The sequence below is a fragment of the Limulus polyphemus genome, unplaced genomic scaffold (assembly GCF_000517525.1).
Source record: "Limulus polyphemus unplaced genomic scaffold, Limulus_polyphemus-2.1.2 Scaffold3827, whole genome shotgun sequence".
Taxonomy (NCBI): Eukaryota; Metazoa; Arthropoda; class Merostomata; order Xiphosura; family Limulidae; genus Limulus; species Limulus polyphemus.
In genome coordinates, this window is record NW_013669437.1 from 1 (window position 1) to 14,047 (window position 14,047).

The 14,047-nt window shown below is 34.2% G+C and overlaps 1 protein-coding gene across 1 annotated transcript in view; it reads left to right on the forward strand.

Annotated features, from left to right (window-relative positions):
- The first annotated feature begins 1,145 nt into the window (after nucleotides 1-1,145).
- The window catches only part of LOC106470110 (UPF0577 protein KIAA1324-like homolog), a 94,249-nt gene continuing 81,347 nt past the window's right edge, over nucleotides 1,146-14,047 (forward strand). Inside the window, exon 1 of the mRNA XM_022398679.1 lies at nucleotides 1,146-1,491. Coding sequence (XP_022254387.1) covers nucleotides 1,324-1,491 — 168 coding nt within the window. The 5' untranslated portion in view covers nucleotides 1,146-1,323. The remainder of the gene's footprint in view (nucleotides 1,492-14,047) is intronic.

Genomic DNA, 14,047 nt, shown 5'->3' on the forward strand with positions numbered 1-14,047 from the left:
TTTTATTAAGTAAGGACTTGTGTCGCTGAAGTTTCGTCGGAACAAAGTTAGAAGTTACGGAAAGTTAATTAACAAACGGAGACGTAACAATATAATGAATAAATTACCTAATGTGTTAAGTAAAAATAAAGTAATCTGTTATTGCTTTTTATGAAAAATGGACGACTTTGCATTATTTTCACATACCAAATAATTTAAAAGAACCCAATAACGAAAGAACATGGTTATAGCATTACAAAAGGCTGAAAGGTTTATCCCCTTGGATGTATGAAAAGGGAATGATCTATGACTTTGATAACGTGTATAACTTAAATATTAACTATAGTTGATGACATATTGCAGTAGTAAATAGAGAAAGTCTGCTGGTTGCTAAAGTGAGGTCAGTATTAAACCAAGATAGTCGTCTTATCCTTTATGGACGCCAAACTCTATGTTGTGTCTGAGAGCAGAAATTTGGATCTTTTTCCTTTTCCAAATGCCAGTTAACTTCTAACAATTTAGAAGCCAGCCAATATACAGTAAAGACGTAGAATGTCATATTTGTGTACAATAAAATTTTGTTTCTTGCGTTACACAAGTCTTTCCTTTACTCTCCGAGTTCATTTACTTCGTTGCAATACATTTCCTAGAACTTTGTATTTATTTGTTGGTTCTAGTTTAATGGTTTATGTTTGGATGTCTACGTGTTTGATTGTAAAGCTAAACAATGGGTTATGTGTGCTTTATTCACCGCGGGAAATCGGACCTCGGATTTTAGCGTTGTAAGTTTGTAAACTGAACCCTGTCCCACCGGGGGACCAGTTTAATGGAAATAATACAGTAAGTCTTTGCTTGTGTTGGTAACTACAGTACATTTAACGTTATTTAAATGCCTTTATGAAATGTGTATGAGGCTTAAACAATAAATACACAAGTCAATAATGGCTAATAAAATTATCAAATCATTCTTCATGATGCTGTAACTGAGTTTAGTTCACAATAATGTTTATTTTTTATTTTTTCGTTTTATAATGATTTACCTAAAATAATATACATAAATAATTTAGAGACTCCTGCCGAGAATAAACAGAAACAACTATAGCTACAGTAACGTATTTGTTATATAGAGCACAGCTCTGGTTCTTAAGTAAAGTAATGTTGTGAACCCGTACAGTAGAGGGAAGCGAAAACGCTTTGCTGAAACATGTTTCATAACTTAGGTAGCATATTGTAAACATATCCTTTAAGGCAGTCAGCTGTAAGTTAATATATAAAGGTTTAAAATAATTCAAATTGGAAACATATTTGGGTAGTGTAATAACTGTATAAAGTGTTTCATGCACAATGAACTCTGTTTACAAGTGTCTGTTTTCTGGTCGCGCTCTTGCATCGTTTGTGCTCAGTTGTACTGGTGGCTTTTTTGGCAGTATGCTAACAACGTTTGGCGTAGTATGGCTTGTTTGTTTATCCCCAGAATATTGCAGTGGAGATCAACTTCCTTCTTGCCTCCCAGTAAGTTACGTATATCAGTACAACTAAAATTTACAAAGTTAAACTTTAATGCTGCTATTACTAACTGACTATTCCCATTTGTTAAAAATAAATCTTACAAGTTACAGTTGCACTAAGTTAAAGTGAAACACTTAAATTATAATTTTATAAGGAGGAAAGTCGAGCTAAATATAATATATACAGTTTTTGTTTTAGAGCAAATTGTCATTTTTTATTGTAAACCATTTCAGAGTAACCTTAAAAAGTCTTAAAATTAAATTGGATTTTATATTTTTAAGGCTTAGAAAAGTCTTTAAAATGTTGCTGAAGGTCTTAAATCAGTCATTAGCCAAAACAAAATTTTCTTGCTATTAGTATTAGTCAGAGTAGACATGTGTAGAATTATTCAGGAAAAAATAGCAAACATATCATGTTACTATTGTTTGTAGATGAGTAACATGTTGATACTTTATTATTCATATTTTTGTTATTTTTAGGTCAAATTTCTGTGAAAATAGGTCTTTAAATTTTCTAAGGATTAGTCTTAGATTTGGTCAGTTGACAGCTGCAGGAACCACATAGTGGCTGGTTTTCAATTTAAAAAAACTTGAAACTTATTGTAATTAAGTATAGTTTGGGATTATAATATTAATTCTTTTAAAAGATATGTATTTTGCAATTTAACATTGAGCAGGAACTTTAAATAATATTAGAGATATTTTTAATGTGTAAGTGTGTTTGTTGTAAAGTGTAGGAAATAACAAACAAAAACAGTTACTTGTTGCATTTAGGTAACTAACCTAATCTTTACATGGATTAGACAGTATGTCAGATGCAAGTCAGTAGTAATCAGCATAATGTAAATAAATTTTAACATTGGGATGCAGCAGTTATTTGAATTGACTGTCAGTTAATCTGCAGACTGAAACAGCTGAGGACAGTTGCCAAAAAGTTGACCAAATATCTTGTGAATTAAATAAAATGAATAACTAAGAAGAAAAAAAATCCCTTTAATGTGTTGATTTATATGTGTATGTACATATATATGTATGTGTAATACCATCCAGGTTATGAACTTACATTAGAATTTAGTTGTTTAGTTATTTTTGTTGCTTCAGGGATTGTGTCATAAATGCTTTGTTTGTCTTTGCTTAAGCCAAGAGATGTGAAAGTACTTGGTAAGTTTGTGCTTTACTGAGGATTAAGAGTTTGGCTGGATTCTTTGCAATGTTCAGAACTTTCCATGTGTAGCTGTTGTCCCTGCCACATCCAGTTATACATATCAAAGTTAGCTACTTCCGTTGTGTATGTGTGTGACCTTCTTTGAGTACTGGCATTTGTTGCCATGGTTACATATAGAACTGAAAGAGTTCTTCTCTAGAGAGACCAGCTCTAATATTTCCTTGTTTATGTAAAATTTGTATTTTTATGACAGTGTTAATATCCTATAAATCTGTTCATCCTAGAACTTAAGTCCCTCTTTGGCACGTGTATATCTTGTTTTTAGTCTACTTGTTTTTCCAGTAGATTTCACAGTAAAGTAATATTTCATTCTTATAGTTAAAACTTTGTTTTGATAGAGAGCATTGTAGAAACTAACAATTTTCTAAGTATTCTTTATTTTTTTAAAAAATAGGTAGTGAAAACACAGACATTGGTAACTAAAACTGACATAATACCACTGATGACCAGAGCTAAGTGATGTGTGGGTGTTAAGTTACTTCGGAAGTATTTCATGAACATTTCACACCAACATAACATTTTATATGTACATAGATGTCTAGTGGTTGTAATTTATAAGAACAAAATTCACTCACCAGTCTCATAAATTATAAAATAGGAGCTACATTCTTATTTATTATTGTAAATAGAACATATTTTTCAACATTTCTTTTATAGGTAGAGCATGCTGTGTCTATGTAAAGTCTGCATACATACATACATATACATTTCTGAGAAAATTCTATATACCACATTGCATTAATGATGAACATTCAACTAACCCTTAGATACAACAAAGAAAATTATCTATATTATGTGCCCCAAAATTGTTCAAGTTCTACTTAGTTAGTTCAAACACATATACTATTCTCAGTATTCTACTTATATTCTTTAAAGGCTGTGTAAATTGTTAGATTGGTTTACTACTAGTCAGTATACATTGAAAAAAACTGTATCAAATTACTTTATTAGTTTATTGTTGTAAAAAACATTGTGAATATTGTTGTAACATGTTTTGTCATTGGCAGGCTCTTTTGGATTATTTGATAAAAATAATGTGAATTCAGCCCACATAACAATAACAAATTAATTTATTTCTTCAATAACATTTGCTATAGGCTACGTTTGCTGGTAGACCTAACTTCACAAATAATGTATCAACAGAATTTTCAAATTAATGAATGTTTAACTTCCATATATAGTTTAAATCCCTTACTTGCAAGAATTTCTCACTAATCGATAAACAACAAAGACACTGACTGACTAATTTACTGATGAACAGATGCAGCAACTCTGACTATCTAACTCACTAAGTGACACTGAACTGATTAACTGACTCAACTTTCAGTCTGATATGTTTCTAGCGTACTAGTTTTCTTTGTTCTACAGGAAACTTTGAGAGTCTGGAGAGGCCTAAGCTTTCATGAAATTTCTAGACTTCACCAGTCATTACTTATGACAAAAAAAAAAAACTCTTTCTACTGAACAAAATCTTTAAAATAAAAATATATCCCACCACAAAGTTAACCAAGGACCAAATTTATAGAATATCCATTATAACTGTTACAACTATTGATTTCTTGCTGTGCTCATTTTACACAAAGTATTGTCATTATGTTAATAAAAATGTAAACATTGCATGGTGTATACATAATACTGATTTTAAAAGATGTATAGTTTAACTTTACATTCAGCTGCTTAAAGGTGTGTGTAGTTTATGCTTCACACTGAATGTGTATGGTTCCTCTTGAACTAAAAATTTCAACAGATATGTATTATATATAGGGATTTGTTGAATTTGTGCACATGTATACATTTTCAATAAAGAATTTCTAATATTTCAAAGCACAAGCTAGAATATATAGATTCAGTGTAAGATGTAATTTAACTATACATTTGCAAAAGTTTATTGGTCAGATTTGCACATTTTCTTAAATTATTCAAACTTGACACTGCAATCATTTGGATCACTTTTTAAAATTTATTCTGATGTTTTAATGATTAAACAGTTCACTGTTATTGTGGGTGAGGAAATTGGTTAAATTTGCTCAAAGGTATGTTTCATACAATGATTAGCTATAGGTAATACGTATATTATAAGCTTTTTGAACAGTGCTGTAACATTTTTCTATTCTGCTTTGTTAACTTTATCAGTATTATTTCCCAAAATGTGCATCTTATAATTGATGCAAGTGATAGCATTTTTAATGTTTCTAAACCACTGAAAAGTAACAGCAATGTTAAAATAATAATTAAGTAATTTAAGAAGCTAAGCTGACCCTGTTGATGTTGTGAGAATTATCTGTTGCTTCTTCTGCCAAGTAAGTGTTCTCAGTTGACACTATCATAAGTGTTGTCTTGGGTTTGCTTACTTGAATGGATAGAGTACATATAGTTTCATCTAGATAAATGGCAGGACTGTCTGTACCAAGTAGTTATTATACAACTGGAATAATGAAGTATAGAATAGGTGCAATTGAGTTATGTAGTATTCAGTATTAAGCATCCAAAGGTTAAAGGATCTCCTGATTGATTAAGACATTTATTGTATGCATTAAACTTTACACTGTTTCTTTTATGGTATGTTTCTATTTCATATCAGGTTGATAGGGCATTTGCTAGAATGGTAGTTCCAGCCTTATCTTGATAACACAGGTATTATTGATTTACAGTATGCATGTCTGACAAGTTATACCAATGTTTAATTCAATATGTGTTTAATATCTTTCTTGAAAGGTTTGCATGATAGTTACTTAGTAGTTAGTTGGAGTAAGGTGATAACTGGATTCCTTTTACTTGTTACTCTGTTAGCAAGAAAATATATATTTAGAGGGTATACAACTACATGTAATACTTGACATATGGATTCATATTTTGAAGATTTATTTATTTTTCACGTTTGATGTTTAAATAGTTAAGTTTCATAAATGGTTTACAAAGCATGTTAAACTTTCTTATATTTTGTGTGTGCTTTTTTAGTGCTTTGGGTCAGTTCATACAAAGACATGCATATTGGAATTATTTGCTTTCAAAAGGCTTTGTAACATAAATTGTCTCTCTGTAGATTGAATGGTGAAGAAAATGGCATACAACACTTTCATAAATGTGCACAGCTGCTGTCTTTTGTTTCAGATTTTCAACATTTATATTGAATAACAAATATGAAATGGAATAATAGCCAAAAGTTTATCATGAAGCTAATATCAAAGAAATTTCTATATCTTGTAACATCTTAGCTCAGGGCTCTTCAACTATTTTTTTTAAGTGGGCCAGATCGGAAAAATTAATTATATATGTAATAATTACATTGTCTTTAGTGAACAAGTATTTAGACAAATAGTTGGTATTCCAATTGGAGCTAATTTTTCCTTAAATATGGCTAACTTGTATACATATTTCTACAAAAACTATATTTTTGAAACAAGTAGTAAATCCTAATTTATAATATTACACTTTTTGCAATATTGAGGATTAAATTTCTATCAGTAATTTAAACTTTGATCTTACTCAAATATATCCCAAAGAAATTGTATTAGAAAGAATTAACATTAGTAATAATTGTGCTCACTATTTAGATTTAAGTATTGTTTCTGATGTGGTACATTACTTCTTACATAGATAGTTATTCTCTTTTTTTTTCGCACACCACAAGCCTTAAGTTCCCATGTACCTTACAATAAACTGATTCAAATGCGTCTCACATGCAAATCATCATGTCACAACTCTCTGCCAACAAGAGTGCAACACAATCTCCTGACGCATGTGACTCCCTCTATTCTATTCTACCATACTATCATTTTTCATTTGGCAGTACTCGTGTCAAGAAATTTTTTGTGCTCTTTGAATTTAATCAACTTCATGATTATTTTTTTGATATTATTCTGAAGTGGATTTTGTTATTTTTTTTCTTCAACAGTTAACAGCTTTTCAGATAACTTATTTTCCTAGTTTTCCATTTTTTTCATCAATTTTTATACAATGAACACCAAAGTTTAAGTTGCCAATTCAGGTATGATACCTTATACTAGCACACTCACACAGGCTACAGGTGGGGGTGACTCGTCTTTGGGTTTATTGGCTATCATCTGCCATGAGGTTGGTTGTTATATGAGTCAACCTGCTTCTTCTGGTTTTGCTCCTATTTCTCCTGAACATGCCATGCCGAACCTGTTCGGGTCGATGATGATTTTGACAGACTTTTTCTACCATCTGATTTTGTTGTGTCTTCCTATGCCCCTACTGGGAAATCAGCTTGGCCTATTATAGTTTTTTAAACATGATTTCTCAGGTATAATCTATTTTATCCATTTCTCCTATTTTGTATGTTCCCTATCCTTCTTTGTTTCATGATACCTCCTCCTCTCAGTATGTGGTTTCCACCCTTCCCCGGATATTAGGGTTCATGCTAAGCATCTTGTTTCTTGATGGTTGAGGGTACCAGCATGGCTTGCCATCCATGGGCTTTGGATCAGCTTGCTTTGGCCTACCATTGGGCTGAATGTCCATTTCTCGACTTTCAACACTTTGAATCAATTTTGCCCTTGTGGGGGGCAGACTGTGATCATCCTGTTCTTTTATCCCACGCCAAATTTTCCCACCTTCATCTTACCCTACTGACTCTCCTACGGTACTTGTCTACTATCCACCTCCTTTCTGAGGTTTTTTCAAGGGATTGCCTTTACCTGATTACCTCCATGTTGGTACATTTGTCTTCTTTGGCTTTAACCTTACACACATGGTTTCTCGGATTTTGGGATCGTCTGGAAAGAGATGCAACCTTGTTTCAGGTTTGTTTACTACCTCCTTATCTCTGGGACTTATGTATGGCCCCTTTTCTTCAGTGGTATGTTTTTGATAATATTTCTGAGACTTTGGAATCCTGTGTGGAGTTGGTGCGATAGCACACTAACCTTTCTTCTTTGGTGGATCATTTGTCACATTCTGAGCCTTTACCTGTTCCTCCCTCCAGGGGTTCCTCATCTCATCGTTATATTCGATACAGCTGCAAATGTTGCCGACAGTACTGGTGACTACCCAATGGGGGCTTGCTTGTCCAATTTTGTTCCCCTTTGGTGAGCTATCGCCACAGATCCGTGGGTTATTCGGATTTTATACAAGGGTCTTGTTATACAGTTTCTTTTCCTTCCTCTGTTATCTCAGATACCCATTTCCTTTCCATTGCTTCAGGATCCTACCACCAGTTAGCATCTGTCTGATGCTGTACAAGATCTTCTCTCCCAGCAGGCCATCGAAACTGTCAATCATCCTTTTCCAGGTTTTTATTCCAGGCTGTTTGTAGTATCCAAGGCAACCAGAGACTTGCAGCCTGTGACCGATTTTTCCCACCTCAATCAATTTTTGGTTCTTCCTCAATTTACCCTAGAGTCTTTTCTCACCCGTGGGTGGGCTTTTTCTTCAGATTTGTGGATGACTAACATAGACATTGCAAATGTTTACCTGCATATCTCAATATTTCATCAGTCGAGACACTATTTTTGGTTTGTTCATCACGGGGTAGTTTATCAATTTTATGCCCTGCCTTTTGGGCTTGCTTCGGCCCTGTGTGTCTTTTGTCGGGTGGTCAAAGCATTTGTCCGACATTTACATGCTCAAGGGTTGCACTTTCAACATTACATGGAGTACTGGCTTCTGTCAGCTCGTTCCAAACAAGAGTCCACACATCACACTCATCAGCTGCTCCTGGAGGCAGCTCGTGTGGGCTGGTTAATCAAATTGGAGATGTCATTCCTTTTACCTACCCAATATCTTGTACATTTGGGTGTTTTTGAATCTTTTTGGACCTACATACTTGGTATTCGTATCATTGCATGTCATGTTCCAAGTGTATTCAATCTTGTTGCAGATCACATTTCCCATCCAGCAAAGTTTATCTGATGGTATGGTTTCTCGATCCTCTTGTTTTCCAGTACTAAGACTTCAGTGGGGTATATCTCACCAGGATACATTTGCCACGTATCTCAATACCAAATTACCTCTGTTTTGGTCTCTGGTTCCTCATACTGTTGCTCTGGCTGTTGATGCTTTCAGTCCAGATTGGACCAACAATTACCTGGATATTTATCCTCCCATCTGTCTTCTTCACAGGCTGTTCTCGATCATCCATGCCACTCCATGTCAAGTCCTCCTGATTGCTCCTTACTGGCTAGAACAATCGTGGTTCCTGCAGCTGCTCCAACTCCAATCTGCTCCTCCATTATCTCTTACTTCATCCCTTCTCCGTGAACCTCAGTCACTGGTGTTACATCCAGCTCTTCCTATCCTTCCTCTTCATGCTGGGTTTTTATCCGGTCCTGGCAAGGAGATCTTGTTTGTCCTGAAGGGTAGCTTCTTTTTTAACTTGTTCCATTTGCCATTCCTCTAGGGATTGTTTTTAATGAAATGGAACATTTTCTGCTTTTGGTCTTTGGGTCAGGGATTTTCACCCACTAGAGTTCTTCATATTATGGATAACCTCACTTGGGTCTTTGATCAGGAGTCTTCTGTCTCCTTGACTGTGGGTTATCAGACTGCCTTATCCCACACTTTTAATTTTTCCTGGTACCATAAAGTTTTACGTCTCCTACCCTTTCCTTCTTGTTGAGTTCCTTCTGCATTAGCCATCCACCTCAGTGTGCTGTCCTTCCAGATTGGGATTTTAAGGTGGTTCTTCGCTGCCTCACTTTGCCTCCTTTGAGCCGCTGTCCTCGTGCTTGATTTTCCACTTATCCCTTAAGACTTATTTACTTCTCCTCCTAGCCTGTGGATGTCATAGGTTGGATTTATTTACCATCAATGTTTCATGTACTATATATCATTCCACATGTATTCTCCTTTATCTAGATCAATCTTTCCTCCCCAAAACTTCAGCAGCTTGGGAGGGTAATTCTTCCTTATCACTGATTTCCCTTCCTTCCATTTCCCACCTTTATCCTAAGTCGAATCTGGAGCAACATTAAAAAACACAAACAATTTCAACAAGAAGCAGAAAAAATGTTTTCTTACCTGTTTAGGTAAATGTTATGTTATTCTGCATTATAAATTTGATTAAATGTTTTGTTAATCCACTAATTCACTGTAGAATGGGTTTATAGGGTCATGCATTGATGTTTTTATCCTAAAACATTATTGTTGTGATAGAAATTATTTAATTCCAAAGTCATTAGTTGACTGAAATTTATATTTAACCCCCCAAAAATATGAAACTTTACTGTAGATAGACTTAGAACAGTTATTGTTTGTCTTTGTGAATGATGCTAAAGCTTTTTCCATACATAATCTTAAAAGGTTGTTGCAAAGCTTAATTTCTAATTAGATTGGAACTTTATAGATATGACATTTGCATCATCGATAGTACTGAAAAAATGTTGAAAATACACTAGGAGTGTATTGTATAGTGGAAATGGTCTTGTACAGTATAGCAGTAATTCTGTAGAAACAACAGTTGAAAAGTTTCACCTTCTATAACTAGAAAAAGAATATGCTTTTATTCAGATATATTGAGGAATAGTATTTTAAATTTTTTTGAAGGTGTTCTGAATCTGGTTAATGCCTTCATGAACAAAATTTAAGTTGTTCCAAACTGGATTGAATTCTAGCCTCAAGCTAAGGCTACATTCTTCAGTGGTCATATCATAGAGTTTGTATTCGCTTGTCCATGTTTAAAATTTTTCCCACTTCAGAAGTTGGGTCATACTCGAGTAAAGGGGGATATAGAGGTTTGTGCAAGTTAGTATGAGCTGGGACTTAGTGATCTCCCTCATGAATATGGTTTTGATATTCATCAATAGTGTAGGTAATTTAGAATTGTGGGATACCACACAACGGTTTTAGCTTGAAAGTGTTATCTATAACAATAAAGGGGCATGTGTGTGTGTATGACCACCATAGCTCCAAGAGGAAAGAACCTAGAAATCTGAAATTTTGCGCACATACTAAGTGAACCCTGAGGGTGTGCACCTGGGTATTATTACTTATCCACGTGAGTGTGCACATGCATGTGCGTATCTTTTTTATGAGGCAAGCTAGCAAAAAAAACAGATAGAAAAAGTGTGACTGCCATAGCTCCAAGAGGAAAGAACCTACAAACCTGAAATTGCATCCATACTAAGTGGACCCTTTGGGTGTGCACTTGGGTATTACTTATCCACGCACGTGTGCATCTTTTTAATGGGCAAGCTAGTGAAAAACCATGCATATCTGCATGTGATTTCTATTTTAATATAAAGAACCACTTCTTTTCTGTGTGGTTTTTCGCTAGCTTGCCTCATTGAAAAGATGCACATGTGCGCATGCACATGTACAAAATGAGTAACACCCAGGTGCACACCCTCAGGGTTCACTTAGAATGGGTGCAAAATTTCAGGTTTCTAGATTCTTTCGTCTTGGATCTATGGTGGTCATACATAGACACGCCCTTTTGATTATTATAGATAGAAATCACAGATAGACAGACATGGATGTGCATGCACGTGCATCTTTTTAATGAGGCAAGCTAGAAAAAAACAAACAGAAAAGAAGTGGTTCTTTATATAACAACTTCTAATATATAGAAAAGCCAGTGCCTTTTGGTAACAATGCATTCCAACAATGGCTTTTATGTCACATCACTTGGCAATAAAAATATATAGATTATACTTTTATGCTAAGATGGGTTTAGAATAAACACACTGACATAGTCATCTAGAATATATCAATTTGATAACCCGAGCGAAGCCTGGTACTTTCGCTAGTATAGAAATAATCCTTTCTGTCAACTTTATGTGGAGACTTGTTTTCTTTCATTTGCTACAGACAAAAAAATCCAAATTAATTAGAAACCAGCCAGTTGTACAGGGGGTTGAGTATATTATATTGAAACAATTTTGAATATTCGAATCAGCATGTGGTGTGATAATCACAGCTGATATACAGTTTTTTTCAGTGTATGTATCAGAACTATATCTTACCGTTACTTGACATTTTGTAGGTAGTGTAATAACTGATTGCTTGTGGAAAGGTGTGTAAAACTCTTTCTGATGCAAAAGAATCTTACACTCAAATGATAAATATGTGTTCAGATTAGAAACTTAGAATTCTAAGATTGGAATGCACCTTATTCTTAATGACATTGGAAAAAAAAGGGAATATGAATTAATTTGGGGAACCAAGACCACCAAGAAAGAGACCAACAATAATCATACCCCTGCCATGGTAAGCAAAGTGCAGATGTTTGTAACATCTGAGAATTCACGAACACAAAGTTCAGTTCCAAAAGCTATTCAAATGCCCAGGTAACAGTATGCAACATAATGAAGAAGGAAATCCATCTGGAAAAGTGACACAAGTCACGTGTTCACAAGTCTTTCCACGACATACAAATTCAGTTAATTGTCATACATCTCAAGCAACTGGAAAGTGAAACAGGTATTTACGGTATTTCTTATAAAAACATATCAGTCAACTTACTAGATAATGTACCTATGGATTTCTGGATGGTCAGATGGTTAATGATACTTGTACACTATTATCCTTGTACATTAGATGGAATGTGGAAAGTCTGCAGGGAGGAGTACTGTGCTTTGGACAGCACAATATTTCACTGCTTTTTTTCAATAAAAACTGTTGCAGGTTATTATCAAGATGCTTACTCATCAGGTAGAGCATGACAAGATGTGGCGACATGGACTATAATGGTGTGGTAGGGCTTCAAAAGCGTTTTAATATAATGTACACAAGCTCAATATTGCAAGACGCCAGCAGTTTTGTGATTGTGTGAGAAATAAATGTCGTTCTTTGTTTTACATTTATGTTTGAATCTCTCTTTTACTGTCCATATTTGATGTATTATCCTGTAAGCAAGTTTATTTGAATATCCTATAAGACAGATTTAATACTTAACTGTTAGCTCCAGTTTTCCCTGTGGATACCACCTAAATCTATTCCTAGATCTAAATGTATGTGTCGATATTACTTAGGTGTTCAGACGAGAAGTGTAGTCATAATTTGTGTTCTACCGTGAAAATATATAAGTGGGACTTCATTTACTGTTTTCGCTAAAGCCCGTAAAAGTCTTGACGAGATTGATGTAAAATAAAAAAAAAAAGACATGCATAGGTGTAGTCAGGGGTAAAAATATATACGTGCTTGCATAATTAATTGTAAGTCCTTAGTGGGGCCCTCAGTGGCTTAATGATAAGTCTGAGGGCTCACATCGCTAAAAAATCGTTTTAATACACGTGATGGGCACAGTACTGATAGCCCATTGTGTAGCTTTGTGCTTAACAACAAACAAACAAAAACCTTAGTGGGATCTCAGTTTAAATCTATTATGACATTAAAAAATAGTTACTGATTCTGAGAGTGTTATTTTCTTTCCTTCTCTTACCCCAGAGAATCTTGTGACCGAAAGCTACGTGCAGTAGAGTAAGGTTTATTAACCCTTTTTAGGTGAAACCCCACTTTACGTAAGAAGAATGTAATTTTGGCGCTCTCCAGAGATACACACAAACACAGACATGATACATGAGGGGGGGTGCATTTTACAGTGCATCCTTATAATCCTTAACATTTTGTATATTCTACAGTTTTGAAATATAGCATAAACTTATCGTCATTGAAACCCAGCGAAATTCATAATTCCATTGTAACGGACTTTCTGCTTTATGAGTATGCTTTTCTATTTTTGAATAAGGCGTTATAGAAAATAGATTTTTCTTTAAATCAGTGTTCACTATATTCTTCTAACGTTATCAAATTTACATTTGATTTAAAAACATTCCCGTGTGCTACTATATTATTTGAATGCTATTGTGTTCCCCAAAAAATTTCGTACACTCCCTTGTGAGGTGCGTCCCACTTGTTGACAACTTCACTGAGCATAAGAAAACAAACTTCTCACAATTTTTCAAAATCTTAAGGGGAAGTTACTAACAAACTTTTATTACAATTGGGTCTTTTATGAAAAAAGTTTATTTAGTGCATGTGTCCACTTTTTAAAAATAAGTGGATAACGACTTTATATTGCGCCATAATGAAAAATGTTATAAAATTAAAATTAGAAAAAATAATAGAACCTTATTTTTAAATTTTTCCCCCTAAATTGCTTCATTAATGAAGAAATGGAACTTCTTTTCTTTTTAATAATGTACATTCATTTTGTACTTTTATTATTATCAACGAAAGTAACTTTTTACTAAAACTTCTAAAATTGTGGTAAAGTGAGTTTAATGCAGAAGTTCAAAGTGAGTCTTCCTAGCGGGGAATCATTGTGATATTTCGGAAGGAAAAGTGACTTTTTCTGCTGGAGAATCCAAGCGTACGCTATGAATTCAATTGTTCTGTGACCGAAGAAATCGCAAGTCTTTCGTACTGAGTTCGT